The 15,725-nt window shown below is 54.0% G+C and overlaps 1 protein-coding gene across 2 annotated transcripts in view; it reads right to left on the reverse strand.

The window, feature by feature from the left end:
- Positions 1–4,277: 4,277 nt before the first annotated feature.
- The window catches only part of Flnc (filamin C), a 28,215-nt gene continuing 16,767 nt past the window's right edge, over positions 4,278–15,725 (reverse strand). The window contains exons 25-48 of one of the 2 annotated variants that reach the window (XM_050141672.1): positions 15,124–15,291; positions 14,918–15,041; positions 14,309–14,465; positions 14,044–14,233; positions 13,815–13,838; positions 13,458–13,705; positions 12,951–13,049; positions 12,544–12,643; positions 12,081–12,221; positions 11,688–11,816; positions 11,428–11,601; positions 10,557–10,718; positions 10,275–10,478; positions 9,673–9,825; positions 9,462–9,584; positions 9,061–9,303; positions 8,588–8,857; positions 8,353–8,490; positions 7,974–8,089; positions 6,835–6,967; positions 6,560–6,736; positions 6,171–6,389; positions 5,243–5,452; positions 4,278–5,130 (exon numbers count right to left, since the gene is read on the reverse strand). In XM_050141672.1, coding sequence (XP_049997629.1) covers positions 4,943–5,130; positions 5,243–5,452; positions 6,171–6,389; positions 6,560–6,736; positions 6,835–6,967; positions 7,974–8,089; positions 8,353–8,490; positions 8,588–8,857; positions 9,061–9,303; positions 9,462–9,584; positions 9,673–9,825; positions 10,275–10,478; positions 10,557–10,718; positions 11,428–11,601; positions 11,688–11,816; positions 12,081–12,221; positions 12,544–12,643; positions 12,951–13,049; positions 13,458–13,705; positions 13,815–13,838; positions 14,044–14,233; positions 14,309–14,465; positions 14,918–15,041; positions 15,124–15,291 — 3,890 coding nt within the window. In that variant the 3' untranslated portion in view covers positions 4,278–4,942. The remainder of the gene's footprint in view (positions 5,131–5,242; positions 5,453–6,170; positions 6,390–6,559; positions 6,737–6,834; positions 6,968–7,973; positions 8,090–8,352; positions 8,491–8,587; positions 8,858–9,060; positions 9,304–9,461; positions 9,585–9,672; positions 9,826–10,274; positions 10,479–10,556; positions 10,719–11,427; positions 11,602–11,687; positions 11,817–12,080; positions 12,222–12,543; positions 12,644–12,950; positions 13,050–13,457; positions 13,706–13,814; positions 13,839–14,043; positions 14,234–14,308; positions 14,466–14,917; positions 15,042–15,123; positions 15,292–15,725) is intronic. The other variant, XM_050141673.1, reaches the window with a different exon arrangement.

Below are 15,725 nucleotides of genomic sequence, written 5' to 3' on the forward strand. Positions count from 1 at the left end.
ACTGCCTCATCCTCCTGAATACTGGATTATAGGAATTCACCACTAATTCCTCCCTTCTTTGTTTGTTTGTTTTGCCCAGATTTTCCAATTCTTGCTGCGGTCTGGGATTACAGACGTGGACTACCACAATTGTCCAAGAAAAGATACTTGCTAGCTGGAAGGTTCAGGTCTAAGTCAGTGTCATGTACACGTGCACATCAACTATGCCGCGGTCAACAATTACTCAATATATATTTAATTACGGCAATATATATTTAAGAAACGGCAAATTGGTGACACTGTAGTGCTGTAGAGGCAAGGCCTTGTGTTCGTTGCTACATTTAGAGAACTATGTAGCAGTGACCTTAGCATTTAGGAGGTTGAAGCAGGACTGCCACAAGTTCAAGGTCAGCCTGGACTAGGTAGTAAGACTGTTGGGCCTAGCAAGACAGCTCAGTAAGGGCACTTGCCACACAGTTGATGACCCGAGTTTCAATCCCTAGAACCTACATGGTGGATGGAGAGGAGCAAGTTCTGCAAGTTGTCCTCTGACCTCTGCATTTGTGTTCTTGAACACACAGACACACACAGAGGCACACTAAATAGCTAAATAAATGTGAATAATTGTTTTTTAAAACCCATCTCAAACAAACAAACAAACAAAAAAAACTAAGCAGGCCGGACGATGGTAGTGCACACCTTTAGTCTCAACACTTGGGAGGCAGACAAGCAGATCTCTTGAGTTCAAGGCCAACCTGGTCGCCAAGAGTTGTGGTCAGCCAGAGATACACAGCAAAATCCTATCTCAGAAACCAACCCAACAAAATGAAAGAATCGGGGAGTTTCCCTGAGGAGTAAAGGGTAATTATTACCAGACTCACACAGTAGAGCTATCCAGGGACTGTGCTGTGTATAGAGGCAGGACTGCAGGGGGGGAGTGGCAAACGGAAGTGATGGTGCCCGGAAAGCAGGTGTGTCTAATGTGATCTGAGTGTCCTTCGAGCTGGTCACACGTGTTCTCTGCATCCCTGTCCTCCCCGTGTGTGTGAGCAGCCTTGAGCTCCGACCACCCCAGTCAAAAGCTTTTTGTGTGTCTTCCCCACCCTGCCAGACTGTAACTTCAAGCTGCAAGCCAAGATTAACCCATCATCAGGTATTTGGTCACAACTCCAAGTAAAATAGAAACAATGTGGTCTGGGATGTGGGGGCACACTCGGGTTTCACCCTCGATCCGGCTGTTTTGAGGCTTCCTTTTAGACTTGGCACTGAAGTCCTCAGGGCCCTGTCACAGGATTGGAAGAGGACTGGGGAGAGGCCCTCAGCTGCTCAGCACCTGCTGCCCCACCGTGACTGGCTGAGAGCAGCTGCCCCACTATGTGTGAGTGCCTCAAGTCACAAGGAGGTCAACAACCCAGCTCACTCTGGGGCAAGGAGGGACAGGCAGGGGGTGAGGGGGTGTGAGGGTGTCGATGAGACCATTTTCCCCAGCCTCCGGCACAAGTCCTGCATGAGCACAGGTGTCTGGGTGCTCAAGACAGCAAGCCTACCTTCAGTGGCTGAATGAGTCCTAAGGAGATGGAGTGCCACGCTCATCACTGCTCCTTCATTTAAAGGGGACCAGGAATAGGAGCTAGGGACGAATGACTGATAGAACGCCATTTCTGTTCTCAGGAGCTCCCTGCAGGGGCACAGGAAAGGTGAGAAATCTCAGTGGGAAGAGCAGGGGTGCAATAAAGAGATGTTCCAGAGACAGGAGAGGAAAATACTTCCTGTCACTTAGAGTGTGACGGGGCAGGAGACAGTTCTATGCTGCCGTCTGCAGCAGTTGAGGGTTTTTTTTATTTTGCTTTTTCTGAGACCTCTCTTAGATAAAGCTGTTTTTTTTTGGGGGGGGGTTGTTTTTTTTGTTTGTTTGTTTGTTTTATTTCAGAAAAGAATTTCAGGAGGAGCCAGTACCAAGGAGAGTTTGAATTTATTAGCGAGGTTAATAGAGGTGGTTACACTGCGAGGTTCCCAGGGGAAGGATAGGATCTATTCAGACATGGGCATGGGCTTCTCAAGAGAGAATGACGTGTCTTAACCACAGCCATGTGCGCTATTTTGGTGATTTCTGGAGTCACATTTCAAAGGGTTACTAAGGAGCTTAACTGAGATCACAGGGTGGTTCCCGATGTGCCCTGGGTAGGCTTACAGCTGATAACTAAGATCCTAAATCACAAGAGAAGCCTGAGGAAGGTGTCATGTTTTCATTGTCGGCAACAGTTTAGTCTTATTTGTAAGAGTCCCAGAAAGCTTCCTGTTTGCAGATGGGAAGAAAGGCAATAAATGCTTAGGCCTTAAGCATGGTCATGGCCATTTTAACATTTTTATTTGAAATATCTCTCCAGGAAAGGCGTATTGTCTCTAGGTTGGCAGTCTTCACAGAATGTGAATTGTGCCGGAATTCTTTTTTTTTTTTAACTTATTTATTTATTTATTAAAGATTTCTGTCTCTTCCCCACCGCCACATCCCATTTCCCTCCCCCTCCCCAATCAAGTCCCCCACCCTCCTCAGCCCAAAGAGCAATCAGGGTTCCCTGCCCTGTGGGAAGTCCAAGGACCACCCACCTCCATCCAGGTCTAGTAAGGTGAGCATTCAAACTGCCTAGGCTCCCACAAAGCCAATACGTTGTGCTGGAATTCTTGACTCTCGGCCTTGAACCAGACTCTGGGAGTGAGGAGGCGCCTTTTCCTTCCCATCCCATTAGTCTTTTTTTTTTTTTTCCATCCCATGAGTCTTTCTGTCCTGCCTCATTCTTGGGACATAAAGGGAAAGAAGAAACCTAAACAGAGAATGAGGAAGCAGACCGGTCACTGAATGGAGTCAGGTTTGGGGGCTGGGGTCACACTGTCTTGGGTCTTGGTGGCATCACTGTGGCATGCGTGGGGATGGATCTATTGTTTTGGGATCTGTCTGGTGAAGTGAACTTTTGCTCTGCTTTGCAGCCTCTTCACGTATCATTCATGCCTGTATAGAACTCTCAGGATCAGGAGTTTAGACTGGTTGTGGAGGCCATGGGAGTCTGTCCGCAGATCAGGGTAGTAACCATAAACAGCCAGGTGCCCCACAGAAGCATGGAAATTGGTAGTAGTGACTCAGAAGAGGCCAAAGAAAGCTTCCCGGTGGCCAGAAAGACAGGTGTGGGAAGGCGAAGGTGTTCCAGGCAGAGGCCTGAGCTGCAACACAGGTATCCGGGAAACCACGGAGCAGGGTGAAGTGCAGAGTACAGATAGGGGTTGGGTACACTGCCCAACCACATGGGGAGATGGCTTGAACTCAGGGGAGTGTGGAGACCATCTCCTGGAATGGGACCAGAGCCACAGCGGCCCTGGCTCTAAACCAGAGGAACACGAGGCCTTTAATGGGACCTGTTCTATCTGCATGGAACAGGGAGGGCAGGTCAGGGCCAAGAGATGAGTTCAGAAGCTGCTATGGAGCCCAGGAGACCTGAGCTAGGTCAAGACTTGAGGTGAGGGTATAGCTGGTCCAAGTCTGACCTAGGGTCTGGAAGTGAGGTTCAGGAGTCTCTTTTGGTTTCTGTTGGGTGAAGAGCGTTACTGCTTGGGCCGGTGGTCACACTTCTTTGTTTTTGTTTTCTTGAGACAGGAAAATCTATACATAGACAGAAATCTATGTATCTCTGGCTGTCCTGGAACTCACTAAGTAGACCAGGCTGGCCTCGAACTCAGAGAGATCTGCTTTGCCTCCCAAGTGCTGGGATTAAAGGCGTGGGCTCCACACCTGGCCTTTGTGGTCACAGTTCTGTTTTTTGGGTTTTGTTGTTGTTGTTGTTTGTTTGTTTTTTGGAGACAGGGTTTATCTGTAACTTTGGAGCCTATCCTGGAACTTGCTCTATAGGCCAGACTGGCCTCAAATTCACAGAGATCAGCCTGCCTCTGCCTCCCAAATGTTGGGATTAAAGGTGTGTACCACTACCACCCGGCATGGCCACAGTTCTAAGAACCTAATTTGAAGAACATTCTTCAGGCTGGGTTGAATGTAAGTGGCCTTCCAGTCACCCTTAATAGTGTCCACTGTCATCTGCCATCTACCAACCTTCCAGCTAGTGTGAGACTAATTCCCCACCAGGTCCTCTTTCGGGGAACATTCCAGACTTCTTGATTTCCCCAGGCCCTGCCCTCAGCCTGGGGTCAGGTCTCTGGGGAACAACCGTCTGGCCTCGGTGTGGCCCTCTACCCGGGGTCAGGGGACAGCAGTGGACAAGTACCCCCCCTCCCCCATAAAGAACAGCTCAGCCTCCGCAACGGCTACACTTTATTTGGTGTTTTCCACATGTGCAAAAGTTTCCCACAAAGTTGGGCCCCACAATGTGTAAAAAAAGACCCCCGACAAGGCAGAGCTGTGAAACCATAAAAAATAATAATAAAACAAGAGAAATCAGTCTCCCAGGAAGCCTGGCGTGGGCAGGGCACATCACTTGGGGCCAGTCCACAAGCCACGGGCTGCTTGTTCCGGCTCCATTTTCTTCTCATTGTTCTTTTCCAAGTCCCGCACTCTAGGGCTGTGGCCACCAGAGGGCGGGATAGAGTCCTCAGGCCTGGCCGTTTGTGAGGGTGACTTCTCCCACACAGACACCCCAACTCAGTGCTTGCCCACTGGCTTCAGCCCCACTATGGTCCTGGGGCTTCCACAGACCCCCAACCCCTGTCTAACCCCTTGCCCCTGAGCCTGACTCCAGTCTGCCCTCACACCACGCGAGAGGGACACTGACCCCAGACAGATAAAGGCCTCCACCCCTCACGGGCACGGTGGGGAGGGAGGTGGTGCCACTCACTTCACACCCAAGGCAGGTGTTTTAGTGTCTGATTCTGCGAGTGTGCATATGGTTGTGGCACGTTGGTGTAGGTGTGAGTTTGGCAGGAGGTGGGGGGGGGGCCTGGGCTGGGGGAGCACTTGTGGGATTCAGGGCACGTTGACCTTGAAGGGGCTTCCAGGGACACTTTCATCACCCCATTTGACAATGAGGATGTAGTCTCCTTTCTCCTTGACAGTGTAGGTGACGTTGTAAACGCGGTTCCCCACGTGCTTCACGTAGACCTCTTCACAGGGGGTCTTGGGCCCGTGCACACCCACCATCATCATGTTGGTACCTGGAAAGAGAAGCAGAGAGGAGCGGCTCACCCCAGGGCCACCAGCAGCCCCCCCCCCAGCTTTCTGTCCCCTCCCCTCCACCCCCAGGCCAGCCTCTTGGCTGGAAGTTACCTGCTTTGCTGCAGTCCACAGTGAATGAGTTCTTCTGACCCACAAAGGCCTGGGACAGACCAGGGCCCCTTGTCACCACCTTGCTGGCATCTGAGGAGAACTTGGGGATGGAACTATAGCTGGCGCCCCGGCTCGAGGAGGACTTTGTCACGGTCTCCACCAGGACTGTGGATGTTTCGTGAAGGCTGTGGCCTCCAGACAACCGGGGACCTGAAGGGCAGAGAAGGTGGCCAAGGGCCTGGTCAGAAGGACTTCTGTCCTTTTCTAGGACGCTGACAAGCTTCTGGGATGGGCCTCGGTGACCTGAATGCACCAGGACCCTCCTGCCCTCAGCTGCAGCTCTGGAAGGATGAAGCCTACTCCAAACAAGCCGCTCCCAGCCCACTCCACTCCCTGCTATTCCTGGGCTTGAGCCACTTCTGGCTCCATCCCTCCTTCTCCAGGCTTCTTCCGGGGACTCAGGTTAGCTCACAGGAGTATGGCTTTAAAACAGAGCAAATTAGAGGTCTAGCTCAGTAGTAGTACTTGTCTAGTATTGACATGGTTCTGGTTTAAACCCCAGCATTGAAAAAAGGTTGTGTTTTTCTTTAAAAAAAAAATGTATTTACTCATTATGTATATAATGTTCCTTCTGCATGTACACCTCCATGCCAGAAGAGGGCGCCAGATCTCATTACAGATGGTTGTGAACCACTGTGTGGTTGCTGGGAATTGAACTCAGGACCTCTGGAAGAGCTGCCAGTGCTCTTAGGCTCTGAGCCATCTCTCCAGCCCCAACTCTACAGGATGGAATGCTGCCTAGTCAGGCCCTCCCCCACCATGGTTACTTGACCATAACTGAGGGCAGACTACAATTGGATGTGACTGGCCACTAGAGCCAGCCAGCCAGGCTTGGGCTATATGAAGCTTCTCCATCCAGGATACTCACCTGTGACCTTTGCTTTGAAGGGGCTGCCCACAATGTGCTGAGGGCCACCATACTTGATGGCAATGAGGTAGTTACCAGGGGCCATGGGAGTGTAAGTGACTACATGGCCCTCGGGGCACTCCCGACAGTCCAGCTGCACCTTGGAAGGGCCATCGATGGTGACAGACAAGGCCCCTGAGCCTGCGTTCTGGGTGTTCACAATGAACTCTGATGACACACCTGGAGAACAGAGGGAGGATGAGGGTTAGAAAGAGCATAGCCCAGAATGGAGCCCTGGGGTTGTTGGGCAACACTGAAAGTTGGTACCAATGAGTGTCTGACCTCCCAAGGGGGGGTCTGACCGCACCCCTAAATCTAACCTTGCTTCCCACCTAGCTCCACACACTCACCGGTAGTGCCTCCCTCAAGCCCGGGTCCGTAGGCTGACACCAAGCCTGGGTCCCCAGCTTGGCTCTGCTCGCCAACGCGGATCTTGAAGGGGCTTCCAGGGATGTGGGCGCCATTGAACTTGACGTCAATTGAGTGGACACCATTCTCATGGGGGATGAAGCGGATGGTGTGCTTATCTGTGGGGCAGAAGCTTGGTGAGCGAGCCTCCACCTTTCTCCACCCTTCCCCGGAGATCCCGGACTGGCAGGAGAGCGTAGGGGCAGGGCCAGCTCACCACTGTCCAGCTCGGAAACATAGCACTCCTCCACAGCTCCTGAGGGCGTGTGTACCCTAGCATCGATCACGCCCCGGGCCCCATTGAGCTGCACTGCGAAAGATGCCGGCTGGTTCACCTTAAGCCCCGTCTCCTGCAAAGACCACAAAGCATAGTCAGAGTCCCAGGAAGCTGGAGCGAAGGCAGTCTTATCTGCAGCCCAATGCTCCCACCTCTCCAGCACGGTCCCTGCCTGCAGCCCAGATGGCAGGGATGGGCTGAGAAGGCAAAGGCTGGTTTGCCTCTCTCTACATCCACCTGCAATGAGGTGGGCACCCTGCTGGGTACCACATACGATGAGGAGTGATGTATCTGTGTCTCCACTGAGGAAGAGAGGTCAGACGCTGAGCAATGCAAGCCTGTTAGCAGAGTTTGACAGTGCACACAGAGTTTGGATATGGCGGGCTGAGTGTAGACTTCCCCAAGGACACTTCTTGTAGGAGGTGACCAAGGAGGAGAAGTGGGGAGAACACAGGCAGGGCTCAGGAGTAGGGGGATGGAGCTTGGGCTAGAGCTTGGGTTAGCTGTTGGTTGATAGGATTGCACTGCAGGGCAGCTAAAAGGGCGTGGGGCAAAGCCTCCTCCTTGTCCAGACACAGCAGCTCTGTGACAGAGTGTCCATTTCCTGTGTGGCTTGCTGAAAGCTTGCATGGACACATTCCCGTATGGCAGAAGGAAAGGACCTTTCTAGATGTCACAGCAGGAAAAAGTATAGCTGGTCCCAGTGGCCAGGAGAGTCGCCCAGACTCTGGCTACAAGTGCCCGCTCAGGAGTCCTTTGCAAACTAGCTTAGGCTTATTTTGTATTGGTTTTATGTACATATTCTCATGAACTCATTAGCTGCAAAAACATTCTGAGGGAAGTGGAAGGAATGCAGTGACAAGAAATGTCAGCTCTCAGGGAGGACAGGGCTTGTGAAAAGCAGACAAGGTACAGAGCCAAAGGAGAAGCATTCACTGGGGTGCAGACATGCTACCCCGAGGGCCCTGACCCATGCTGTATATGGTGGGAGAAGGGGCTGCAGCCAGCTCATATGCCAAGGTCACTGCCCTCCTCGACCCCCCCACCCTCCATCTCTCAGGTCCCACCCTGGCACAGACCTGGAGGCTGGTGACGGTGAGTCTGCGAGCATCGTCTGAGAGAGAAGCCACAGGCACCACAAAGGGGCTGTCTGGGATGTGCTCATCATTGAACTTGATGGAGACCTCATAGTCACCTGGGGAAGGAGACTAGTCAGCAGTTTCCAGGATGTGGGCGGAAGGGGCAAACCACTCCCAGCCCAGTCTCATCCCAGGGCAAATTCACTGTATCGGGGCTCAGCTCTGAGAAGATGAAGGGTCTTGGAGTGGAAGGGGGATAGGGACTGGTGGAGAAAGTCCTGCAGCCCCAGGCATCCTTTGGTCTGGTCAGCAAACAGAAACCCAGGATCCATGAGGGCAGCCGGGGCAGCCCACTCCCCACCCAACTGTGAACGCCTACCTGGCTCCTGGACAACGTAGGAGACGCCACAAGAACCATCTTTGCGGTCTTCAAATGCAATCTCTGCCTTGCTGGGACCTTCCACAGCAATAGACAGGCCCCCGGCGCCAGCTTCTCGGGTCCAGATGCTAAACTCGGCTGTATTGGGGCAACAGGGGAAGGGTGGCGCCTAAGAACGGCTGCTTCTCACACTGGCTGCCCCGTCCCCAAACTCTCCCTGGCCTCTGCCCCTTACCTGGCACGCCGGCTACACCTCGCTCCAGCCCTGTGCCTCCGGCCCGCACCTTGTGGGCACCACCTTCACCTAGTGGACCCACGGTGAACTGAAAAGGGCTTCCGGGTACGTGCTGGCCACGGTACTTGACAGCGACTGTGTGGGGACCCATCTCCTGGGGCACAAAGCGCACACTGTATGCGCTGTCCTCGCCCTCAACGATTTCTGCGGCTTCCGTCTTTCCAGATGGGCTGGTCACCTGGGCTGTCATGTCCTGAGAGCTGGCCTCACCTGAAGGGTTGGAGTGATATCAGGCCAATGAGAGGCTGTATCTGGTTTCCATGGTGTCCTCCCCCCCTCAGCAAACCCCCTTCTCTGCTCAGACCTGTCCTGGCCATCTAGGCCAAGGTGGCCAGAGATGGGGCCATTCTGTCTTACAAAGCAGGAGGCCCCTGTCTCCCTGTGAGGACCCCAGTTCCCAGTGCGCTGCTCACCTTCCTGCTGCCGGGTGATGCTGCCGAAGGAGCCTAGGCGTTCCCGGCCTAGGAAATCACCAAAAACAGCAGGGAAGGGGTCTCCGCCAACCTGGGTGGACTCTTCCACCCGGACTTCACGCTTGGTCTCCCCACCCCGCGTCTTGCTGATCTCGGTCCGCTCCGTGCGGGTGTACGTGTGGCTGCTGCGCGTGAAAGTCCGAGTCAGGCGCTCCTGGGCGGACACCATCTGAAACCAGTTTCCTAGAGAAAGCCGGGAGCCAGGAGGTGAGGAGGGAGGTGACGAGGGAGGTGACGAGGGAGGTGAGGAGGGAGGTAAGCCCCAGTGCAGGTTCAGGCTGCAAGTGCACCCCATGGCCAGCCCCGCTCCTCCCTGGCTTTCCTCCGCCTTGGCTGTCTACCTGGGATCTTGAGGTTGAGGTCGCAGGTGCTGCCAATGGTGGCAATGGAAGGCGCCTGTCTGCGCCGGGTGATACTTTCCTTCATGCGTCCCTCGCCGGTTACCTTCACGGTGAAGGGACTTCCTGTGAGGGAGAAGAGGAGAATCAGGGTCATGGGTCCCCTGCCTAGTCACCAGATCTGTCCCCATCAAGCCGCAGCCCAGAGCCTTACCAGGCACGTGTTTGTCAGCAAACTTGATGTTGATAATGTAGGTGCCGGGTTCCGTTGGGCAGTAGGTGACTTTGCATGTCCCATCTTCCATATCCTCACAGTTAATGTCCACCTTGCTAGGACCTTCGATGCTCAGCCCTAGGCCTCCATACCCTACGGGAAGGGTAAGGAAATGTCTCCCCTGAGCCTATGACATCACACTCACATTGCTCTCCTGACCCATACTGTAGACTCCGCCTAGACAGATGCCCAGTGAGTACAGTGGCCACTGAGGAGAAAGGCGCCATGAGAGGTAGAGAGGCAAGCCAAGGGTTTGCCGTCAAGGTCCACTGTAGAGCCCTTCTGGAAAATTCTGTACTGCAGTCCTGTTAGATTCCAGGGCGTGGGGACCAACAAGCTCACGACAGCCGAGCTTTCTCTTAAAGCTGTGACAGAACTGGCTGGGGATCTTTTCCCCCAGTGGGCCCTAGGCTGAATCCCAACAGGCCCCAGAAGACCAGGGGAAGAGGCTGTGGCCGGAGGGGGAGGTTTTGGGCAGAAAGGAGGGACAAGAACCTGTGGGATGCCAGCTAGAACGAGGAGGGGACCGGGGTGAGAAGTACCTGCATTGCGAGTATCCACGATGAACTCTGCCACCTGGAAGGTCTGCCCCTCGGAAAGGCCCTTGCCCCAGACTCGAACTTTGCTGGCATCTCCAATCTCTGAAGGCCCCACCAAAATCTTAAAGGGGCTGTTGGTGACGTGCTTGCCACTCTTGCGTACGCTCACCACATGTTCGCCCACCTCCTTGGGGGTAAAGGAGATCCCTGTGGAGGGGAGACATTAAGCAGAACATCCCTAAGGCCTCCCCCACTCAAGCACCCCCAATGAATCACTGTGCTCACCAATGTGTCTGTTGGGCAAGCGCTTTAGCAGGCACGGCTCCTCGTTGCCTGAAGGGGCACGGATGCTGGCCGTCAGCTGGCTGAGGTCACTCTCAGTGATCTTCAGGGACACATCCGTGGAGGTGCCCACATTCAGCTGTGATGTCCTCATTGAGTCGTCACCTGTGAGGGAGTTGGGATGGGTCAGGCTGTGGGCTCCAGACAGACTCTAGCATCCCCGGTCTGCATTCGCCTTAACGAACAACCAGACCCAGCGTCCCTTTTCTCTGTGCCGGTCTGTCCAGGAAGGGCTAAGTCCCTGCTTGAACCTTTGTGTATTTAATCCTGAGTCACATGGTGTGATTGGACATGACACCGGACTAGACGACTAGACTCTGTATGTCTCTGTCACAGTGCTAAGCTGTCTCTAAGCTTTCTCAGGGTACCAGAGGCATGCCAATGCCCTACGTTTTCAAGAGTAATTTGAAAGTGAAATGATTTCTTTTTTCAAGACAGGGTTTCTCTGTGTAACAGTCCTGACTATGCTGGAACTCTCTAACTCACAGAGATCCTCCTGCCTCTGCCTCCCGAGTGCTGGGACTAAAGGCATGCACAACCACTGCCTGGCTTGCTTTATTTATTTATTTTTTGAGTCAGGGTCTTTCTGTGTAGTCTTGACTGTCCTGGAGCTCACTGTGTGTAAACTAGGCTGGCCTTGAACTGACATAGATGACCACGTCTTTTAAAGTATGGATGGGGGATGTTTTTCATCTGTTGTGGAGAGCAGCATCTTTACATTTATCTCAAGATGCTCTCCTCCTCGCCAGCAGTCCCTGCCCAAACATCCTGAGTCACCGACGTGAGTGTGTCCGTGCCCGGATGTGCGCCTCACCTGTGATCTTGGCTGTGAAGGGGCTCCCCGGTATGTGCTTGTCGTCAAAGCGCACAATGATGCTGTAGTCTCCAGGTGCTGTGGGCAGGTAGGACACGGTGCAAGTGCCGTCCTTGTTGTCCTTGCAGGTGATCTCTGCCTTGGATGGGCCCTCCACAGCCAGGGACAGCCCCCCTGTAGGAGAAAGCGGGCTGAGATCAGCGGTGCCCTTGTGCCTGTACCCGCTAAGTCCCCTCGCCTCTCTTGGCAGCTTTCCTCACCTTCCCCAGCATCCTTGGTGACAATTGTAAAGGTGGCTGGCTTGTTGACCATGCCATGGCTCAGACCTGGACCGTAGGCACTGACATGGCGGCTGTTGATGGCGTCCACGTAGAATTGCAGAGGGCTCCCTGGTAAGTGACAGATAAGGTTGGGTCAGCACAAGGGCAGGGGTTTCCCATACCCATGCTGGCCCCCAGCGTCTTCAACAGCCTTGGGTGCTGAGCCCCATGTGTTCCTGCCATATGGACCTGGCTCTTAAAATTCCATCACCCACCAGGACCTCCCTTGGTGCCTATGCATGGCAGGTGCTTAAATACTTCTTTAAAGGAGGAAGGCAGGACCAATATGGCATCAGCATCTCTTGCCACAGCCTCACCCTGCCCACAACTCACCAGGGATGTGGTTGCCATCATATTTGATCCCCATCTGGTGCAGGCCTTTCTCCGTCGGCGCATATCTCACTGTGATGGTACCATCTTTGTTGTCGGTGATGTTGGGACGTGCTGTCTTACCAGAGGGCATCCGTACCTCCCCTGCAGAGCAGACACACTTACATGAGGGTCCCTGGCTTTTCCCACCAGAAGCCCCGCCTGCCCCAGGGCCTGCTCTTGTGTAGCTCTGCTTTGACCAGAGGCCAAACACTGGGAGGCAGCCTCTCTGGGAACAGAAGGATGAAGATGAACAGGAAGACAGGGGGCTTGAGCCTGAGTTCTGGCTCCGCCCAACCTGCGGGACCCAGACTCATTTGTTTTCTCTCTCTGGGCCCCAGTGCTCATCGCTACACCTGAGCTTAGATAAAAGGTTAACGAGTACACTCAGTTCTCATCAGAGCCTCAGGTGTGCAGGGCCCGTTACCTGTGAGCTCCCCTTTCTGCACGGTGAAGGGGATGACCAGGTTGAAGGGCCTCAGCATGGACTCCAATGGCTCCACAGGCACCACGGGCTCCTCTGTAGCCTGTAGCAGGTGAGAAGAAAGAGCATTGGCAGGGAGGGCTTGGGGGTGTGGCCCTGCCGTGTGACTGAAGGCAGAGAGAACGAGGAAAGAACAAGAAGGTTAATAATGAAACCCGAGTGGCAGAAGTGTGTCAGCTGCAAAAGGAGGGGGTGCCGTACCCAGCTCTGGGCTCCCTCTGCCCATCCTAATGCCTGCCTGTTCCCCAAGAGGCCCAACCATGGCCCAAGCCTGCAGAAGAATAGGAGGAAGAAGTGAAGGAAGAGGGGAAGAGAAGGATGGCGAGGCCTGCCACGGGAAGCTCTAGTACCCAGTGTGTGGGGCAGGTGCCAGGCCGAAGAGGGGCATAGGGCTGGTGCAGCTGCAGCACTTCCTCGGGCTCCTCCACGTGAGGCAGGGGGTCACAGGCCTGAGAAGCAATGCACAGGGCACACAGTGTGGTGGGACCTAGAGCCCAGAACTGCCTCAGAGTGACGCAGGACTGAAGTTATGAGTGAGTACCTCAGGTGTCCCACCCTTGTTCTCCAGGGCCACCTCTGTGGAGACAGAGGAGCCAGGGACAGAGAAGAACACAGTGATCCCCTCCAGAGAGGAAGGACATCCCTGAGGCCAAGGGAGGAGCTGGGCTACCTCCTTGCACTTTGGGAGACTGCAAAGGCTCGATTCTAGAACACTCTGGCTCCAGGATCCACTCATCGGCGCGGGGACAAGTTTTTCGTTTCCTCAAGGACAGCTTCTAGGATCCCTTGCAGCGACCAGGAGGCATACTCTACACTCCCCACCCCTGCCCTCCTGCCCACCGTGGCCATGAACTTACCAGCACATGGAAGGGGCTGTTGGGGATGTGTTCGCCCCCAAAGCGGATGGTGATGACGTATTTGCCTGGCTCAGGTGCTGTGTAGTAGATATCGAAGGTGCCATCGTGGTTCTCAACCACATCCACATCGAGCTCTGCCCCGTCTGGCGTGGATACTGTGCAGGTCACCTTCCCCTTGCCTGCTGCCTTGGCGTCGACTGTGATCACAGTCTCCTCTCCGATCTGGATTCGGGGACCCAGGCAGGCACCTGCCACAATGAGAAAACCAGATTAGGGGCTGTGGAGGTCATGCCTAACTCTCTCTTCTCCAGTTGCTCCCAGAGTCTCCAGCCCCTAGCAAAGAAAGAGGTTACTCACCCAGTCCATGGCCTCCAATGGACACTGGAAATAGATAAGAATGTTAGGCAATAAAGGTTCAAGATGAGCTAGTGTATGTGTGTATGTGTGTGGGGTGTGTGTGTACGTGTGGCAGGTCTGGGACAAAGGAGACAGGCTCTTTTCCAGCATCCCCCAGGGACTGGGCTGGGGGCCTAAATGCACTTTAGTGGGGCTGGTTGGTGAGAAGGGATGCAGAGCTTGTGCTCACCTGTAACGAGGCACTTGCTGGCATCCCCTGTAGGCAGGGCATGAATGCGGAAGGGCGAGTAAGGGATCTCATCCCCGCCATACTTGATGGTGATGGTGTATCGGCCGCTCATGTCTGGCAGGTAGGACACCGTGTATGTGCCATCCCCATTGTCTCGGATGTTGGCCTTCTTGGGTTTGCCCTCGGGGTCCTAGGGGAGAAAGAGAGGTCAAGTCTGCCTATGTCCACAGAGACCGGCTGGGAAGGGGGCTGTGCCTAGACTCACCAGGATCTGGACAGTGAGCAGCCCCTCGCCAGCATCCCGAGCATCAATGGTGAACTCCACAGGTAGACTGGCAGGGATGCCGGAGGCGTTGAGGCCGGGGCCGCTGGCCCGCACCTTGCTAGCATCGTGGGCTGGAAGCACTTTGATCTTGAAAGGGCTTGAAAAACAAGGAATGGACAGTCGGTAGGGAGTTGGAGCTTAGGATTGGGAGTCTTCCCAACTATGGGAAGAGGAACAACTCTGCAAGGGTGGTGTGGAGGGGCTGGTTCTTGGGCATAAGGGACATGAATCTTGGAGGAGGTCTCTGAAGGACCCTTTTAGCATAGTCTGAGCAGTTTTTTTCCCCCAAAGGAGGATGCTGTTATTTATCTAAAGAGGCGAGTACCTAGGCTTCCTGTGGCTTTTTTCCTAGATGTTGATTTGATATCAAAGTTCCTGGGGTGATATTATCTTCAGGGCAGAGAACCCTGGAGTGGAGCAGGATGGGGTAGTCCCAGGAAGGAGGTTCAGACAAATAACGGGGACTCTGTCCAAGTCCTAGCCCTGAAGGTGTGGCCCCAGGAAAAGCTCTCTAGAGCTCAGTGTGGATTGCCCAAGGCTGGTCCTCACCTGCGTGGCACCTCTTGGTCAGCATACTTCACAGCTACCGTATAGGGCCCATCAGTGGCTGGCGTGTAGTGGACAGTGTGGGTGCCGTCACCATTGTCCCGCACCTCTACAGGCTCAGCCACACCTGGACAAAGGTGAGAGGTGGGGTCAAGAGTGCCTCCTGGAACCTCACTCCCCTTCTGTCTCTTATCCCAGACGTTCCGTACCTGTGGGGCCCAGCACGGCCACCTGCAGTGGAGCCCGGCCAGCTTGACTGCAGTCCACTGTGAAGGTCTGAGGCACTCGAGCCCTGACACCAGTCCCTAGGCCGGGTCCTGAGCACTTCACCTTCCCAGGGTCCACCACATCCTTCACAGGAACTCGGAATGGGCTTCCTGTGAGGAGGAGGAGAAGGTGGTGTTAGCCTCTACCCACTGCCCGGGAAAGTCTGTCTCCCTGTGCTGAGAATCCAAGATGGAGGCGACCTGCTACTGAGAGGCCCACGGGGACAACAAACCAACACGGGAAAGCGGTTTGGAACTTGCTAAGAAATAAAAAAAAAAAAAAAAAAAAAAAAACAAGAGTAGGCAAATTTGACTGCAGACTGAGGCTGGCTGGGAAAAACCTCACTTACTTGGGCTCAGCCCAGGAAGAAAACCCTCCTAAATCATTAAAATGTGAAAAATGGAATTTTTAAAAAAACAACTTCTGTTTCTGATGCTGTGGCTGAAATATGAAGAGGTTATGCAAAATTCAATCGGGAGAAAACAGTGTCTGGTTTCAGCAGACCCAGTTCCTCTAATAACGGAAGACGACTCGACACACCCAA

Source organism: Alexandromys fortis, unplaced genomic scaffold, assembly GCF_014885135.2.
Source record: "Alexandromys fortis isolate MF-2015 unplaced genomic scaffold, M_Fortis_MF-2015_v1.1 scaffold_44, whole genome shotgun sequence".
In the NCBI taxonomy this organism is placed as follows: domain Eukaryota; kingdom Metazoa; phylum Chordata; class Mammalia; order Rodentia; family Cricetidae; genus Alexandromys; species Alexandromys fortis.